Source organism: Phalacrocorax carbo, chromosome 11 (assembly GCF_963921805.1).
Source record: "Phalacrocorax carbo chromosome 11, bPhaCar2.1, whole genome shotgun sequence".
In the NCBI taxonomy this organism is placed as follows: Eukaryota; Metazoa; Chordata; class Aves; order Suliformes; family Phalacrocoracidae; genus Phalacrocorax; species Phalacrocorax carbo.
In genome coordinates this window covers 22,170,163-22,189,354 of record NC_087523.1, presented here as the reverse complement: position 1 = coordinate 22,189,354, position 19,192 = coordinate 22,170,163, and the positions used below count along the sequence as shown (strand labels likewise).

At 41.8% G+C, this 19,192-nt stretch overlaps 1 protein-coding gene across 3 annotated transcripts in view; it reads right to left on the bottom strand.

The window, feature by feature from the left end:
* The window catches only part of LOC104047814 (ligand of Numb protein X 2), a 31,164-nt gene that overhangs the window by 10,731 nt on the left and 1,241 nt on the right, over positions 1-19,192 (bottom strand). For 2 of the 3 annotated variants that reach the window (XM_064463425.1, XM_064463427.1), the window contains exons 2-5: positions 7,040-7,502; positions 4,166-4,392; positions 2,536-2,732; positions 841-1,209 (exon numbers count right to left, since the gene is read on the bottom strand). In XM_064463425.1, coding sequence (XP_064319495.1) covers positions 841-1,209; positions 2,536-2,732; positions 4,166-4,392; positions 7,040-7,440 — 1,194 coding nt within the window. In that variant the 5' untranslated portion in view covers positions 7,441-7,502. Of the gene's footprint in view, positions 1-840; positions 1,210-2,535; positions 2,733-4,165; positions 4,393-7,039; positions 7,503-7,599; positions 7,667-19,192 lie in introns of those variants that run through there. The other variant, XM_064463426.1, reaches the window with a different exon arrangement.

The following is a 19,192-nucleotide window of genomic DNA, read 5'->3' as shown; positions in this document are numbered from 1 at the left end:
GGAAGAAAACTGGCTCTCCCTCACTGCTGACCTCAGATCCTTCCCAGGATATAAACAGTATGTGATGAGATGTATTGTGTCAGGATCTTTAGATAAAAACAGAAGCTGGAGGTCATCGCCTAGGGAGATAAAGAATTTAAAAACTGATCCTCATGATATCTGCTGCACACATAGCAATCCTTAATCCTTAACCAAAATTCCTTGCCCACTCCTTTCACCAAAACATTTGGTTGGCATCCTGCAACAGGAGCGCATTCCTACTGTGCAGGGAAAGACCACCTCTTTCCTACCCATTTAGTATTTTGAATGTTTTCAGCCCGAGGTGCTCATGTTGTTTTCTAGACTCCCTTCCCAAATACAGGTGAAATGGGGAGAGAGGACTTCAAATCAGAGAGTTCTGTTCTGTGCTGCCAGCTGATTGCATCTCCCAAACACCTTCAGTTTGACTGAAGCACGAGAGGCTGTCCTCATCTCGCCTTATCTCTGCTGCATGCATCTACACAGCACATACAGATATTCACTCTGCAAGAAAGGCTCCAAACACCACACCACAAAGGAGATCCAACTGCCTGAGCTGAACTGAAGCGCCATGAGCAACTGCCTGGCCTCAGACTTGTCAGAGATGACTCACGATGGATTCCCACTCTTCATGTTTATCTTCATTTGGAAGCAGTGCTTCCCACACATCCGCAGGGAAGTCACTTTCCCAAAGAGATATTTCAGGGAATGCAGTTTGCTCTGGTATGTTCAGTTAGCCCTTGGGTCAGAACAGGAGCCCTGCCATCAATGCAGACAGCTGCAGAGTCTTTAGCCATACAGCCTCACCATGTCATAAATTACCTGGATGATCTGCGCAGCAGCCTCAGGTGTTCCTTGCCTCAAATCCTGGCCATTTATTGACAGGACTCTGTCATTCCGACTCAGCTTTCCATTTTTGGCTGCCAAACCTCCCTCTAACAGATCTAGAATAAAAATCCCTGCCTCATCCGTCTTCCTGATCAGTTTGATTCCCAGGGGTTCAGATCGGTCTCTCTTTATCAAGGTAACATGGATCACTTCCCGGTTTGCAGCAGAAGTGGAATCCTGCTGTGCAGTTTTATTGGAAAAACCCTTCTCCTGCAGGACCAAGAGGTGGAGAACAGGACCTGGGTGGCGCAGGAAGGAGACAGCTTGGCAGTGAGTCACGCTGCTGATGTTGACGCCATTCACCTAGAAAGACAAACAAACCAGAGTCACTAATCAGAACCTGCATAATTCAGGCACTGTCCGCAACATGGAACATCACAAAGTTGGAGACAGGATGTACAACTCCCCGTGCAATGCCATGGCTGAAGCAGCTGCTTCTGGTGTACATTAGAGAGCAGAGATTTCTAAAGAAGAATGCACAAGAAAGCAGATGAAATTAGACCACAATTGGTGGTGAATAGCTGAGGAGAGGGACGAGACAGGGCAATTCACATAACTAACAAATCTGAATCTGCAAAATATTAAATCATTACAGCCGTCCCCCGGCAATGCGGAACTGATTTCCCTTAACATCCAGCATTCGGTGCACACTTGGAGGAGAAGACTTAAATTGGAGACCACCCATCCTCAATTTTAAGTTGAGGAGTAGTCCCTAGTCTACAACCCAATAGCCTGGATAATCATGCTTTTACCAAGGTAACTCTGAGAAGCTACTTTTTGCTTTGTCTGTTGTCACATAAGACTCCGTGCAGTCTTCTTTTAGGATGTTAATAGGGCTACCAAGTGTGGGGACCTGCCCTATTTACAGCCCAGTCAAAACTGAGACATGTACAATTCAACTGGATAGAACAGAAGTTACTGTATTGGTCTATGTAAGAAACCAGCTCGGAGACTGTATCGGCCACTGGTGCATGTGGGGCTGCCAGTCTGTACTGAAGTCCACAGTCCAACAGGATAATTAGGTCTTTATGGCTTGGCAAATGATTGGGCAGCCATAGCCGGGAGGTGCTAACAGTTCTCGCTGCATGTAGGCTTTACTGCCGCATACAGGCTTCTGTCACCTTGCAGCGAGATTAATCTGGAAACTAAATCTGGCCGTGGGTCAGCCCAGTACGGGGTTGGTGCTCGTTATTACTCACATTACATATCTGATGCCTACTTCAAGTCATAAGGTCTTAAACTTTGGACCTGCCCATTGAGAATATGCAGCTTAAGCAACATAATAGAGCAGGCAATTATAAGACTTCCTGACTAGAGCACAGTCCTTTGGAAAGAAATAGTGCTACTGGGTGAAATTTATCAGATAGAAATCTTTCTACTTAATCCAAAACGATCTACATTTCAAAAATCTATCAAATACGCAAGGTAAATATGAGCATGACTGGAAGGAACCCCAGAAGCCTGCTTCTCAGCCCCAGCAGATCTGCAATGCTACTGACATACAAGTCTGATCAGTGCTTTTAAACCCTCAGCTGCAGAGATTGTCCAGTTTTTCTAGGCAACTCTCCTCCCCCAGCCCTTATCTCAAGTCAAGAGAAGCAAAAGGACTACCAGGGGGGTTTTAGGTACCTCAAGAATATGGTCCCCAGGTGCTATTCTTCCATCTGCGGCAATGACAGAATCCCGCAAGACTTCCTGAACAACAATGTTTCCTAGTGGGGTGTCTTTACCCCCAACTATCCTCATCCCCAGCTCTTCCTCTGGGTCTTCTCGGTGAATTTCAATTGTAGTCGTTTCAGCCACAAGGCTGGTTCTCTGAGGAAGATCTGATTGTGGAAATTGAAGAGAAAAAGCAACACATTAATAGAATTTTCCTCCACATAGCACCACAAGATTTGTAACACTGGCAGGTTGTGTTCAAAGTAGCATCTGGAGGCAAAGCAGCTGTCAGGAGAGGAAAGAATAAGTCAGATTAAAAGCTTTAAAAGCTCCTGTTTCTTTACAGTTTCTCCAGATCACTTCCCACCTTCTCCTAGCTTATTGCAAATTTAAATTCTTCCATTATTATTTCTAGAGTTTTATTAAAGGGCATTCGGTATGTTTCACTCACCATTTAGAGATGTATTTTTCCTCTGTGACAGCTCGCCTACTGGAAGCACACACAACACAAACGCCAATTTCCACGATGCCCATTAGAAAAGGGAACTACTGAGCTGTAATTACTGGTCTGCCGTTGCGGTGACTTTACTACAGGCAGCTCACTGCAACTTCCCTCCTCTAATCTCCTTTCCTCCTCTTTTCCCATCCCCCTGTAAAACAGGAGTAATATTTACCTACTTCACAGCTTGCTGAAGGCTAAGCAATGCTTCTCAGACACTTTGAAGATGAAAGTTGTTGTTAGAAGGTCATATTAAGTCTACCAGCACTGCACCATTTGGGCAGGCCCAACACTAATGAAGCCAAGAGCACTGCCTGTCAGGGTGGACTGCAGTTGTCACACAGGAGATGCAAAACCTGCCCCAAGTATACTTCGGGGAAAAAGCCAACAGAGAAGTAAACTGACCTGTGTATTAACTCTGGCACAGGCACAGCAGTTGCCAGCTCCAGCGTCTGCACACTTGGAAACTGAGACTAGCTTTGAAACAAGGCACAGAGGTTTCCATGCTGCTGCCTTCTACCAGGGGTTGAGATAAACGGTTCTATACTGAAGTGGAGATGGTTACTTCTATCTGCAAGGGTTTCATAACTGACTATGAATCCAAAAACTAAGTTATGCAATAAAAAACACACTTGCTGCACAACATTAAGGAGGTACTGACCACTCCAGGAAACTGGATTTTCTGAAGGACTGTGTATTTAACTTTCCTAACAAGATGAGAAGAAGCTGGAGCGTTTCCTAAATAATTGTTTGGCTTCTGCAAGTGCTTTAAGTGCTTCGTGTTCCCAGTGATGGGGACTGCCTGTGTTTCTGCGAAGGATACTGCACATGAGCACTGCAGGCTATCAGAGATTCTCCTGATCACTTTGCACAGACAGTTTTGTGCTTGTGAGCAGATCCTGCCACACCTGATGCACCTCCCTTCTGCTCAAGGACAAGCTGAGGAAAGAGATCACCCCGATAGCTACTAATGGCTGAATAGCATTGAGGAGATCTAAGAATGTTGGGGACAGTTTAAAAATTGGATTGGCTGAGATAATTACCTAATTTTTATATTATAAAGGGTAATTACATAATTATATTTCTGTATCAAACTCTCACCTTCTTCAGTCTCCTCAAAAGCTGGATTAACCAGTCCAGGCTCTGCAGTCCCTAGCGATACCACAGCCGCTGCAGAGCTTTCTGCCACAAGTGATGATCCTCCGGTTGGTACTTCTGGGTCCTTGGGTGTGTTTGCCTCCACCTTGGTAGGAGGATCTTCCTTCCCTTTGGGAGTGGGATTCTTTTTCCGCTGTAGTTCAGATTTGTATTTCTTGAAGCCAGGACACCTAGGGAGAGATTGTCAGTGACTGTAAGTGGCTGGTCTCTGCATGCGTGGTTAACCCAGCACATGCAAGCTCTGACTGACAAAGGTATGTGAAGAAGCATGTTCCAGATGTTGTCAGTTGCAAAGCTTGTATCACAGATGTTAATTTATTCTCATTTGACCTTCAGCTTCTACTTGTACTAGTGTCAGCTTAAGAGTGGGCTTGTTATTTCATTACTTTCAAAATTATTCAGCAAATTATTTTTTAAAAAAAAAGAGAATGTAATAGGAACAGGAATCTCTCTTGCTAAATATTTACCTGGGCAACACTCAGTGAAGAAAATAATACCTCTTACAATATAAACAAATACTTAGCTCTGCCATTTTAGTGATGACTATGAACTGTATCTTTATGCAAAGGAAGTGGCTCAAGTTTCAGGCTCAGCCTTGAATTAGGCTTTGTTTTTAACAAACCAGTAACATGCACGAGCAGCAAGCAAGGCTTGCTCATCTTTTTTGCTGATTAAGACCTGACCCTCAGACAGCACTCCACCTCCAGTCCACGCAGGGGACGGCTCTACTTGAATGGCAGCCATTTAGAGGAATTTATAACCTCGCTGACCGCTCCCCACACGGAGGTCCAAGAAGTAATTCCACTTTCAACCAAATGCGCTCTGTATGCAGCTACACCACAGCCAGCCTATCTCAGCAAAATGAGCAAGGAAAAAAAACTCTTTTATCACAAGTACTTATAAAAAAGGTGGCAGGTGATGAGGGTGATGAATGCAAAAGCATCACTTTCAGAGGCATGAGTAGTATTGGGTGTTTACCAGAGTCACTTTTCAAATTAAACTCGACTATTTACATTCTGGCTAAACAAGTCTCATCCCAGTATTACTTCCTCTGGTTTATTCCTAGTCATTTATTCTCCAAGCAGTAAGATGACCCTGACACTTAAAAGGCAGAAGCCGATAGATCCACTTGCGCACATGTTCCTCTTAAGGTGTCAAGAAACAAAATCATTTTGCAAAGGGCAGAGAAATCCCCCAAGAAAACAAAGTTTCTAGATGCTTATTTCCTTAAGTCTCCTGCTATCAGTTAATCTCAAAACTAAAAAACAGGAGCACCCAAATCCCAGTGTAAATTTTTCTCTCTCTTCCCCCGCCCCGCTCCATTTTTCAGTCTAACTATGCTCACAGCCCAGGTGAAATAGCCTCGATTTTTAGAACACGCCCTCCCCAAGGAAGATACAAAGAACTATGAAATGTGTAAGAGAATGATACAGTTCCAGGCAGTTCCCTAACATAAACATTTAAGGGTGCTTTCTTCTTCTGTGTTTAACTCCTCTGCCAGAGGGATTAACAAGTGACAGAAGTTTACTGATACCAGAGTAGATTTAGAAAGCAGAGAGGAAGGCCCAGGCCCGGTATGGGCCATGGCCCCAGCTACACCACAGCAGCACAACTGGGCAGCCCATACCCTGTAGTCTCAGCTTTTGGCCCTGCCTGACAACAACAAAGCAGTAGCAAGAGTTAGTTGAATAAAAAGGAGATCATAAGCTTTTACAGATTAAGGGAAAGGGGTACACAAGCATCTTGGATCGCTTCCCTTGGCTCCAACACAAGCTCGCAGCTCGTGGTTCCAAAGAAGAGCAAGAACTGCAAGGATACGTCCTAGGCTGGAACTACAAAGGTATCCTAAGCATAACTGTTCCCTGCACACTGGTTGACCTATTTTTAAAATAGGTCATTGCCACAAAAAAGCTACAAGCCTGTTGCATTTCTCATTGCCCACTGACAAAATACACCCTGCCAATGAAGGTCTGCTTCCGCCTGCAGCAGGGCTTGTACTTAGCTCCCTTTCCTGCAATCATTAACTAGGTAGGAACAAGTATTCTTCAGGCACCATGGCAAGAGCTCTTTGACACCTGCACTACTTTTAAAGCTACAATAATCTGCCTGCCACCAGCTCAACCAGCAGTGGAAGCACCAAAACACATCTTTGTTGACAAGCACAAGAAAAAAAAGTCTCCCTTCCTCTGCACAAAGCATGGGGAAAGGGGGGGGGGGGCGGGGGGGGGGAAGTATTTTTCATTTGTTTCTCTTTCTCAGCAAAAGAATGAGAGAAGATAATGGAATTATAAGTAGGTGATTCAGCAACTGCATAATGTGCAGCTTGGAGGGACTTACATTATTTGGATCAAAGACTTATGTATTGCACATCTTAATTGGACCAATTAAACTGGCAACACTGCACGATCCCTGCTTCCAGACTGTTGACTTTATGCCTGTCTTTCTTCTCTGCGCAAGTGAAACAAGAATAAGCATGTTTATAATAATTTTCAGTGTCAGGTGCCCCAGATCAGGACACACAAATTTATAGACGAAGTTTGATAAGTTTTGTGTCTGCGGACAACTGGCATGCAAGCAGGCAAGCACCTCGCCCTTCACCTCCGCAGCACATGTGAGCTGGCCTCCCTAACACACACACAGAGGCACAATTACGCTGTCTTCACCCACCCGCCCTTCTGGCCTCACCCTCTGTCATCTTTGGTGTCCCATCTTGCCCCGGTTTAAGAACTGTTCTGAGGATGGATCTTTCTGGTCAGAAGCACAACAGACAGATGGCATTATACAAGGAGTAATAATATAATGTAAATGGGAATGCACCTGTTCTGCAGATGAGCTTCTAGTTCACACCGCTGCATTGTCTGCTGACACTCTGTCTTGAAAGGACAGAAGACAATCAGCTTATCCAACAGGTTTCGTACTAGAAGGCTGGACTTGTGGCACTGCTGGAAAGAGAGCTTTTTCCGATCCATAGGACAAAAGTTATACTCCTGCATGAAGTTTTCAAGGCACTTGAAACAGTACGTATGTCCACAGGGTGTGTCCATCGGTTGGAGCAGAGGCTGAAGGCAGATATGGCAGATGAGTTCATCATCCACTTCATCCTGGAAGTTGTAGAGATGATTGTCCAACAAGAGGTGGAACTGACCACATTCACAGCAGAGTTCACTAACTTGAGACATGTGTTCTTCTGCTGCGGGATCAGCCATGATAGCCAGCATCGGGCACTCTCGGCCCAGCAGCAAGGAAACTTGTCACGTAGTAGCTGTCTGACGGAGGACCTCTAAGGAAAGGGAGAGAAAAAGAGATTTCCAGCCAACTGTTGATCTAGCCAATTAAAAATTAAATTGTATTCCTGCCTTAAATTCCCCCTCACTTACCCCCCGTAGCATTCTTCCTTCCACAGTGACCCTGTGAATGATCAACCCAGGGATCAGAGAACGCAAGGACCTCATTCAGCAAAATATTTAAGCACATGGATAAATAGAAGCTTAAATTACTTTACACACCCCAATGACACAAACTAGACAAAAGCCTGCCAAACATACAAACTAGAAAAGCTGCGACAAAAGCTGCATGTTCTTGAGGGAGAACAACCCAGAGAGGGAAGAAGGGAAAGAAAGAATAACCAAGATAGTGGGTTTTAAACTGACAATTTTTCTCTCTGGCTTTCCAGGTTATACCAAATATTTCAAAGATACGTATGGTAAAACAGTCTGCGGACTTCTAGTTCTTTGGATTTTTGTTTTGTGTTTTTGGGGGGGATAAGGAAAAAGAGGAGGAAGAAATTTCAAAAGAAACTTAAATTTAAACCACATTTCCTTCCTTTTAAGCCCACTCCCTTCAAAAAGTTCATTTTAACAAACAATGCATTGTTCCCCACTCATCCATGCCTAAGTTCACCCATGGAAACAAATTCCCTATAAAAAGACTAAAGCTTTCTAACGGGAAAAAAATTGTCCACATCACAGTTTATTGTAACATGACACAAAGGCTTGAGCTTCGGCTTCTTATGGTTGGGGAGAATAAGATAAGGGGCAAATAGTTCTTTATAGCTGCTGCTCTACTGACTTTAATCAAGAGGTCTCCAGTCACATCCATTTTGAATCTTGCCTATTGTAATTAAATATAACATTCACCTGACTTTGCTAGTAGATTACTCTACAGGCAGAGAGACTACTGCAAGAACGGATTTTTTTAACCTGGCACTTATTTTAATGAAGTAGGAAGTGTGGTGCTAGACGAAGCTAACACTATTACACAGTGGGGGGTTTGCTGTTGTGATGGTGGTGAGGTTTTGGGGGGAGTTTGGGTTTGGGTTTTTTTTTTTAAGTTCATGTGAAAAATCCCAGGGTCTTCTAAAACAAAAAAAATGCAGAACTGTGATGAAATGGAAAAATTCTGAAAGACGACATGGAAAAAGTCTGAAAACAATTGCTTTATCTGGAACAGGGAAAAGCCTAAGCAAGAGTGAACACTGGTCTGCACCAGTGCCTGGAGGACATGGCTGGCACGCAGCAGCAACTTTGGAGGAGGGTAGGCAAGAACAATAAGATAGCAAGAACGGCAAGAAAAAATTAGTCATGGGTTTCTAATAAAAATCATACATCACTCCACTTCAATTAATTGTCAAGCATAAGTCAGCTATTTAATTAAAGGAATAACGTATCGCCAACAGAATCAAGCCATTTTACAGGCGAATTTTTACCTAGCCATAGAAAATTGTTCACTTCAAAAGATTAAAACATTACTGTCACGGTTCCAGGTGGGTACAGGGCATGAGTTGTTTGCTTCTCCTCCTGCTGCTGCAGTGCCAGAAAGCATCTTCCCCTTGAGGGAAGCACTTAGGCTGGATGTACAGACCTAGCTCTTCTGTTTGCATTTACTCCTTAACTCTTGCGTGACTGACTCAGTGCTCCTCCAAAGAGAAAGCACGGTTCACAGACAGCACACAAGCAAAACAAGGCAGATGCCTCCATACCCAGCCCCTGTCCTTTGGTACCTACCTCCATCTAAAACAGGCATCCCTACTGTTTGCCTTATAAAAAGTCTTCATTTGATCTTGTCTTACAAGCAGAAAGGAAACATTTCAACATCAGACAATCACTTAACATCACCTACCAATTCTAATCAATCAGCTCAGAACCAGCAGTTAACGAAACGCCAAGCTTCCAAGGCACACATCTACCAATAAGAAATACTTGTGCTTCGGGTTGTCGTATTTGCATAAAACTTTGGCAGGTGATTAAACAAATCTACTTTCTCAGTGCAAACAAACCCCATGGTAATTTTGCTGATAAACTACTTTTATATGGGGGTTTTTGGATTATTTACCAAATTCATTCTCTGCTCTCTGTTTAAAGGTGATACAAGATGAATCCCATTTATGAGTCATTTCAAAACTTGTGGAAGATAAAAGTATCACCACAGTCTTGCTGGTTTTTTCTTCCCTGTAACTCTAAGCTGTTCTGCTCTCTCAATTCTAGATCCCCGAAAACAAGGTGTGAAGATTTCATACAGAAGTGCCAAAGCAAATTTTACTTCTACACCACTGTCCTTTCAATAAGGAGGACACTCCTGCAGACACCGGGGAACCTAAGCCTGACACCTCCATGATGAAACCCAGCCCACGCCCTTCGGCAAGGCAGGAGTTAGTGAGCAGCACAGGGAGGACAGCAGGCTCAAACAAGCCTGCCGCTTGTTCAGTGATTCAGTCAGAAAGCAGATGTTCTGTAAGAGGAAAATTGCTAACATCTTATTCAGCAAAGATGACTACTTCAGCGCAACAAGACAGATTTGAAGTGTCTAGAAAATGCACTGTTTAACATAACAGGCACAGTTCCCCTCAGCTTAAATAGACCAGTTTCAAGAGAGTCCGTCTAGAGTCCCTAAGACTTTAGCTTTGGAGGACAAGCTTGATATCTGCTAAATCTTTTGCAGTTTCCATCAAACTTCAGTTACTCATTCTAACCTCCAAAGGTCAGACTGACCCCAACAACCCCCTTTTTTCATGTGTTGCTCTTTTTGTTACACCATTTCCCCTCTCCAGCTTCCTTCCAATAATGCTGCTTTGAGTGGCGTGTTCCCTGCTCCTGCCTTTCCCGTAGTACTGGGATCTCTCCCTAGGCCTCACATGTGGTTTAGCTTACACACAACGCACGTAATATGAGGGAATCACAAAATAAGGATCTAGCTTGGTCCCGAGTTAATGACTACATTAAAATGTAAGAGCCTGACATATACATGTGTTCCTGCTTTAATGGACTCTGCTGTTCAGAAAGTATAATGCAAGGAATCCCTGTGGAGTCTGAATAATTTAGAAAGCAATACACCCCATTCCTATACATGACAAAGAATCGAAGGGAGAAACCCAGCAGAAATCTCTTTATATTTCCCTGTTTCTTAGCCTGTGTGGGCTGGAGAAAAGATTTCTTTGGGATTACCATTATCTTTACTGTGTGTTGTTTTTTTTAAATCACTGATGGCTTTTTTTTTTTAAGTAGGATTTCTTGTACAGTAACACTGACTCAAAGACTAGACCTTTTTTTTTAAAGGAAGACTTATCAGGTTGTCTAATCTATTTCCCTGCCAAAGCAAGACTATTCCTGACAGTATTAGCACATTGCCTATTCTTGTTTTAACTGTGCTAGGGCACAGAGCCCCAGATATACACCCCCTCTGCACATCCACAGTGCTGTTAACAGCTCTAGTGAGGGAGTATGCCAAGAACTGCACTGACAGCAAACCACTCGGCACCATTCCTGAGGGACAAACGCTGTTCAGAACTAGTCTCCGAAGCACCCCGGACTTGTAAACAGAATTGATGAATTACTTGTACAGCACTTTTTTTTTTAATTTCTTTTAAAAAGGCATAATTATATAAGAAATCTTTCCAGCATCGTGCCTCCACTTGCGCTACAGTGACCAGAAAGGAGCAGTGGCTGTGGTACCTGGCTACCCCCAGAGCAACATCCCTCCTTCCAATCTTACCATTTGAAGTCTCAGCGTTTCCAAACACAACCCTTGCTCCACGTTTATAAGGTGTTTCTCTCTGCAGTTCTTAGCGTGGAGCACAAATTGTGGCATAACTCAGTCCAGGCCTGTCTGCTCATACAATTCCAGCATGTGATACAAGTCACTTTCAGCCATGAACATATTAATAACATCTCTTTGACCTACAACATTGTTGCTATTCCCATTTAAAAATGGAGAAATGACATCAGAGGCTAAAATAGAGACCCACAGAGGGATCACCTCATGGCAATTTAACGCTTTAGTACGTCCCTGAATACGATCTCAAGTGACCTACCTAAGATCACATAGGAAGCTCCTGGGGGAAAAAAACAACCAAACAAAAAAAAACCCCACAACAAATCAACAAAAAAACCCAAAATCAAGACTGTTTCTATTAACTAACTGATTTATAAAGCCACGAGTATGGTGAGTTAGCCAGAGCACATTCCATATTGCACAATAAAGAAACATGCAGCCGGTCTGCAGTAAGGACACAAAATAGAAATGTAAAATTTTCCCCAACAGATTAGGGTGACTAGAGGAATGCCTCATACTGCTTGAGTTAAAAAATAAGTTAAAAAAAAAATCTGTCATATAATTAGTTTTCAATATTAAAATCTACATCTACCATGGAAAATATTTTGGAAGTAAAATGGGTTTATGCTTTTACGCACCTGTAGGTTAGCACTTATATGTTTATAGAGGCTGTGTTATTGAAAACCCCAATATAAAAGCTGGCTTTGAGATTGCAGGGCACGTGCCCCACATATACTGCTTTGTAATAGTTCACTGCAATAATTATGCCAGTTATTATATTTATAGCTACATTTCCCTGGGAGACTGGAAATGCAACATTCCAACTAAAGGCTAATCAATTAATTACTTTTTTTGGGGTGGACAAAACAAAGCCAGCAGATTCAGGATTAAGATGACGGAGGGCACGCACCAGTAGGGCACTAACCCAAAACTGATCTGCTTACATAAAAGCAAGTTCAGGATGGATTCTAGCACAGCAAACCCAGTGCTTTAGCAACAAGCCATAAGAAAAAGTGGCAGAATTTTTGCTAAACTTTCTTCAAAGAGTTTTTACTCAGTTAAGAAGTTTTACGTTGCACAGAATGGCAATTATTTTTTTTCATTCTAGAGACAGAGAGAAGTACATTGCAAAAGTGTTCTGTAACCGGGCTTTGCTGAATTTCATCGCTACATTGAACGAGGGCTTCAAGTTCATAAAATAGGACAGGTTTTATAAGAAATGCACTACTGTCCTGGCTGAACACTTCCAGTGTGCTGCTGCAGTGTTTCACAACCATGAGTAAACTGTCCTTAGTTCAGTGGCACAGAAAACTGTGTTGAAATATCAGAGGATTTTTATAAGCAATACCTAAAGAAGGTCAACTTTTACAAAAACCACAATACCAACCCAAGAATAGTTTCAGGTTGTGATACAATGTCTAATTATCTTTATTATTTGCTGATATAGCTGAACATCAGGCCATGGAATGTAAAAGTAGGAAGTCAAAGCTTCTGTAAATTGTAAATTTTGGCATGGTAAATACACTAAATAAGCAGCAACCCTTTCACTAATTAACCATGCCTTCAAGCCAAAGGGTTTCTAATAAGCCACCTCCAAGAAGAGTAACTGCTCAGCACATATATGAATGCTTTGATTGAGAAACTCTAAATCAAAGCTACTTTACAGTACTCAATATAAAGGATGATTGACAATTTAAAAGGTTTTTGTTGTCCCCATCATTTATGCCCATTCTTTAACCATAAATTCGAAAATAAGTTGTATTCTAACTCCCTGGCGTTTCATATTTAATCTGATTGAACTTCTGGGCAAGTCTCTGTTTTCCCAACCAGCAAACAGAAAACCAATTGTATTTTCATTTATTATAATCAGAATCATTATCCTGTTAGAGTAGAAAAGACTTATTATTGCAGGAAACCCTATTCTGAGAGATGAGCTAAAAGGCTTGGTTGACTGGAGCAAGACTATCCCAATAAGTTGTTCTCTCCCGTGCAACTTTTGCAATATCAGCTCTCCAGCATGGTACAGGGACTTCCATTTTTAACATAATGCAATTCAAGATAGGTGGGGTTTTTTTCACTGTTTTGTTAGTGTATTTGGAAGTCAACATAAGAAAAGGTCTCTTAGCTTCTTATTATTTATTTTAAAAATCTTACTAGCAATCAACAGCTTAAATTGCAAACATACATCTAATTTTAGGAGGAAGAAAAGCTGACATGAAAAATGAAGAAGTTGGCACTTATAATTGATTTCTCTTGCTACCATGTGCTCTTAACATTTCCTTCTCAGCTCAGTTAATGATACCACAGAGCAGTAACTCTCTCACCAGGGACCCAGCATGCTAAAGTAACGGGACTACATAAATGTAATTTCAACAGTTAATGCCAATTCTTTCTACAGAACAGGAGATTCTGGTGTTATCATTCAATTATTATTATCTGGGTAACAAGAACCAATACATTTCCTCTCTCCTCCCTTCTTCTTAAGGGATTAAGTAGTGGTATAAAATGTTTTCCACCTACACTTTTCTTCCAAGGGGATTAAACAGTGACTATTTTAACATACTGCTCTGAAAAACTGATAAATTAAATGCCATCAAATAGAAGTGCTGCAGAAAAAGCAGCTTTGTCACCTTTGCTAGATGCTTCAGCTATATCCATCATCCTTTCTGCACCGTCTTCCACACAAACATGCAAGTTGCTTGTTTTATGCTCACAGGAATTCTTCTGCTGTACCACTCACTTAAATCAATTTGCTTCTTTGCAGAATTTGACTGAAAGACTCCTATGGAAGTTCTACCACTGGCCGCATGCGTGGATTTTCTTTGTGTGTTCTTGATTTTTTTTCTCTATTGTGTCTAATCATCTCTCTGTAGGAAACTAAATACCCCTACCTCCACCTTCACCTTGCCTACAATTTGAATGTGGCAGCTGTCTGCAATTCCATCCCTAAAAATCAGATTGATATCTGTGGGAGAGGTTTTCTATAGATGAAGAAAGAGGGAATCCAATACTAAAACTTAGGGATAAAGGACTTAATCTGTAATTAATAACCAAAACTTCTCTTGCAATTAAAGCAAAAAGCCCCAAACCAAAACAAAGAAGGATTAGGAGATATGATGTTAAGATGTAGGCTCATCTAAGTATCTGTTAGCACACTTACTTTCTGAAGAGTTGGGTTTGCTTTTGAGGACAGGAGGTAAAGATCACGTGTCTATTGGCTATATATGAATACCAGATGCTCTTACCACATCATTGTCTGTGTGTCTAGCTGTAAATTCCTTGTCTACAGAAAGAAAACAGCACCAAGGTTTACAGACTCCAAAATAAGCATGTAGTGTGCAGAGGCTTGTCTTGGGTCTAAGCCTTCATAACCAGCCAGCCCTGAGAGCTACTACTCTTGCAGCAGCCTGATGAAAGAAAACCTGTATGTCACTGTCCATTTGTGATCTGGGTACTGTATTTGTAATATAGGTCAGAAAAGAGCAGATGCTTTCTTATCACTGAATTTCTGAAGCATACAAGGGAAGGAGCAGACTGCACATTATATAACTGTACGTTTTTAAAAGTCACTGTTTGAATATCCTTACCAAGGCAGTCATCATCAGATACACTTAAAAGTACTGTGAGAAGCGGGGAGGGGGGAAGAGAGAAACTGTTGCTTTTGGTAGACACATGGTATTTCCATAGCTCTAAGCCTTGCCCGCCTTGTGAGAAAAGCCTACAAAGCTTTAGTCTCTACCACACTCTTTCAAGTGTTACATTAAAATGAAATATAATTAATTTCAGTTTAAAGAAACTAATCTTGGCTATTCACAACCTTAAGCATGAAATCACTCATTTTCTAGGTTAGTTAAAACAAACAAACAAAAAAGGCAAAAAACCCAAACAACATTTTTGCAAGTATTTTTTTCTATGTAACTTTACCATAAGCGATCCAGCAGCACAAAAGCAAAGCTTTGCACCTGGTGATGAAATATTTCCTATCAACAGACAGATAGTTACAGTTGCTAACATCAGAAACGTCAGGCTAGGGCTTTACTGCAGGATAAGGTAGCACAGAACTTCTCATTACCCACACCCACAAGTCAAATTTTGGCCTCACTTACACTAGCACTATTTTTTTCCTTACAGTGCTCTGTCTCAGACTAAAGAGTTTGGCCCAACCTATGACAGCATCTCTTTATATCAATAGGTACTTGGAATCTAAATGCTGCAAAATAAAAGCAATGATCAGTGACAAATATGCAGCATGGCTGAGAGCACTATTTTAGAGGGACCATCAAATTTCTTTCTTTCTCGGCTCAGGACGGCCCCAGCCCATGCTTGATGCCATCAGCGACAGCAGGGAGTATGGCCCCGCTCAGCATATAGCGCCCCAGACTTCCTTTCACAGGGTAAGAGGGCATTTTATCAAAATCAGCGCAAAGTACTGTCTAGCCCAAACTTGTTCCCACTAACTAAAAATCTGAATTAGCAGATAATTAAGTCTGTAATTCCCCTTTACAACCCATCTTACCATCAGATCATGGTAAAGGGGAAAGAAAGTTATCTTCATTTAAACAAAACAACACCTAGACCACATCTTCTCAAACTGCTGCTCCTCAGGGCGGCATGCAGCTAGGTTTGAAGTTAGCTTTAACTCCCGCCAGTGCCTGTGGGCAGGCAGAGCTGCTGTTGCAACCAGTAGCTGAAATGCCCTTCACCACAGATGGCAGCTTGTAAGAAAATAAGCACTATAATACAAGTGAAAAAAAACCAAAAAAGATTTTTAAAAAATCCCTGGATTAAGAATTACATTCCCCTAGAGATTTACAGAACAGTATTATGGCTCCTTTTTAAAACACCCGAGACACATTCTGCTGCTTAGGACATCTGTATTACTGGTTCATGAGTTTAAGTATAGTTTCGTACGTAATTTAAGATGCCTTTTCATCATACTTTTTCTCCTGGTGCATCTTGTTGACTTTAGACTTAAAACAAACAACCCTCACAGGTAGGGGAAAACAAAATTGCAAGAGGCATTTTTTATTTGGTGGTTTGGGTTTTTTGTTTGTTTTTGGTTTTTTTTTCCCCCCAGATCTTATCCTGCTTTAAAGCTGTGTCCAAGCTGGTATCAGAATCAGTACCATTGTTATCTTACCTTATTGGGCACACATATACAGTATACGTCAATTGATAACTATATTTTCCCTTGTTCTAAAAATAATTTTTAAATGGGCGTGGCTGTCTCACCAGTTAAAAGAGCTGGAACAAGAGACCAAAGTCCTTCCACTATCCACAGATCAATGCAGGAACCACATTTTTCCTTACCCACCCGTGAACGACCTTAAATCAGGGTATAGGTAGGAATGGAAAGGCAATCTCCTTTCTCTGTTCAGTTTTCAGCCTGTTGAGATTACCAGTAAAATAGCCAAGTAGCCCCAGGTGTTAACCTCACAGGAACTTTTTTTTCTTTTATCATAAATACAAAAAGGCCCAGAAGACCCATTATGTTTATTTTTATGTATCCTACTTGAAATAATCATACAGCAATTTTTATTCTCTACCAGTTGAGATCATGCAAAAGAGGATATCCTCAGATCTAACGTTCCCAGGGCAGGGACTACTTTAATTATTTAATTATTTTATATTTAGAGACCTACAACAGTGCTTGCTAGGTGAGAAGAATTTATCTGTTATTTATTAGTCTAGAGGTGGGAGGTTAATAAGTCTGAGGACTTTACAAATAGGGCCGATCGTGATTTACCAGACTTTCAACAACTGCAACACAACTGATGTCACAGATGAGCCCCTTAAACTCTCAGAGGAGCAGGTCAAGCTTTATCTCAACCTGACAGACAATCAGCTTTTACAGAGAAAATCTGTACAGCTGTTTACAAAACTTGCATGAGCTATGGCCCAGGCAAGGAGTACACAAAGCTAGACCCTTCCATAATATTCCAAATAAGGAACACTACAGTCTTCAAATAAAATTTGCACAGAGACCCTCTAAACTCAGGGGACCACTATATATACAGAAAACCAGTCTTTGCCTGTAAGCTGCTGATTTTCTCTCAAAATTCCTCCAGCTTTATTCCACTTCCCTCCTTCCAGCCTTGAGTTCTTTTTCTGGGACCAGCCAGCATAGTAATTCCTACTACTCATATTCATCTAAATCCCCTCTAACGCTTTAGGTGGTTCATGAGATACTGGCTCAAGGGCAATTTCTTATCCAAAGTATAAAAAAAATTGCCAGATATTTTCACATTTTCAACCTCGATTCATGTCAAGAAATTTCTAAGCCAAGAGCAACACTTTATGTGTTATAAATCAGGGACCATAAACTGACAAGGGACTGTCAAATACAATTCCTAACAACTGTATGAACAGCACCACTAAAGTAAGCTGAGAAGGAAAAGCCAAACAAGAGGGTTTTGTATTAAACCAGCAAAACATACTCAGGCCTGTGAGTAAGACAACAGCTGCAACTACTCTGGCAAGATACACACGATCAGAATGAAATGATGCAGCTTAATTTTCAAAGTGAAATCAATACAGCAGTGGCAGCAGGATTTTATTTAATTTTTTTTAAATGCAGAAAACACAAAATATATGGCAATGCACGAGGGAGAGTAACAAATGACAGCAGGGGGTGCTTTGTGAATTACAGGTATTTTATTCAGCAGCTATATTTGTTTATTCTTACTACGCTATTAAGTCTAAGACTCTACAGTCTCATAAACATGTATAAATTCATCTATTAACCATACTTAGGGAAGTACAGCACTACCATGGTTTACAAAAGCATTAATTACAATTTCTAATTGAAGTTACTGGAATTCACCATTCAGGTAACACTAATGTTATCCAGAATAATCCTCAATGTGTTTCATCAGGTATCTTTGAACCTCATGGGGCTTTTTGGAGGTCATTTAGCTGCCAGGTCCCTTCTGAAGCCATTTTTTCCACCTTTTACAGCTCATTCCCCAAGCCATATGGCTGAGTTTGTTTCTTAACTCTTGCTCACTTTCCTCACTGTTCATTTTGGTAGAAACTTTAAAAGAAACTTGTCATTTAACAGACAAGGTTCCTTTTTGCTGCACACCACAGGTCCCTCTCTCCATTTCATTTCATTGGGGTTTTCTGCTAGTGCATCTCCATTATTTAAATGAGTTACACGTGCATCAAGCTTACATACTAGAGCAAACACATAAATAAGGTGAATGTAGGTGTGGATTTACAGCACAGCTGAGTTTTCCAAACGCTAGCAAACCCCATAAAAGGTTGGCCTCCTGTTTATCATTTCTCTGCTCCATCCCCAGCCATATGACTCCTTTGTTTTTCCCTGCACAAGCACTGGTGCTGTTCTGACTTCACGAGCTGGTTCAGGGAGCAAATCCCTTTGGGGGAGCGAATAAACATTACCGCTGCCTTTGCCGCTTTCGGCCACAGACACACTACATCTGCTCAGTTACATTGTAAAAGAAGAGTTTGAGTGCGTAACTTAAGAGAAAGAAGTTTTGTTTCGAAGGAGCCATGTGCACAATCTGCTTTCTCTTTGCTGGAGAGCTGCCAGAAGGGCTCTGGCCTTCAAGCGTCAAGGACAAACGTCAGTGCCGTCCCTCAAAGGCACAGCACACAACTGGTATTGCTGCAGGGGGATAACTACAGCTCTTTACACTACACCACACCACCCAAACCTTGGGCTGCTCTGGAGTCTCCAGAGGCTAAAGGATTAGACTGGGCAACTCTAGGGCTGTGTGACAGTGACAGAAACTTCCCCGGGCTGCCTATTATCTCCATAGGCTGGTATGCTGTGACCGTGCCCCGACATAGCCTTTGCACTGCGGACACCTCCCCTAACACTGACTATCTGTACTTGAGCTGGAGCAGTGTCTCCTATGGAGCCTTTATACAGTTCTGGTCCTTTCCCTTTGGCTGAAA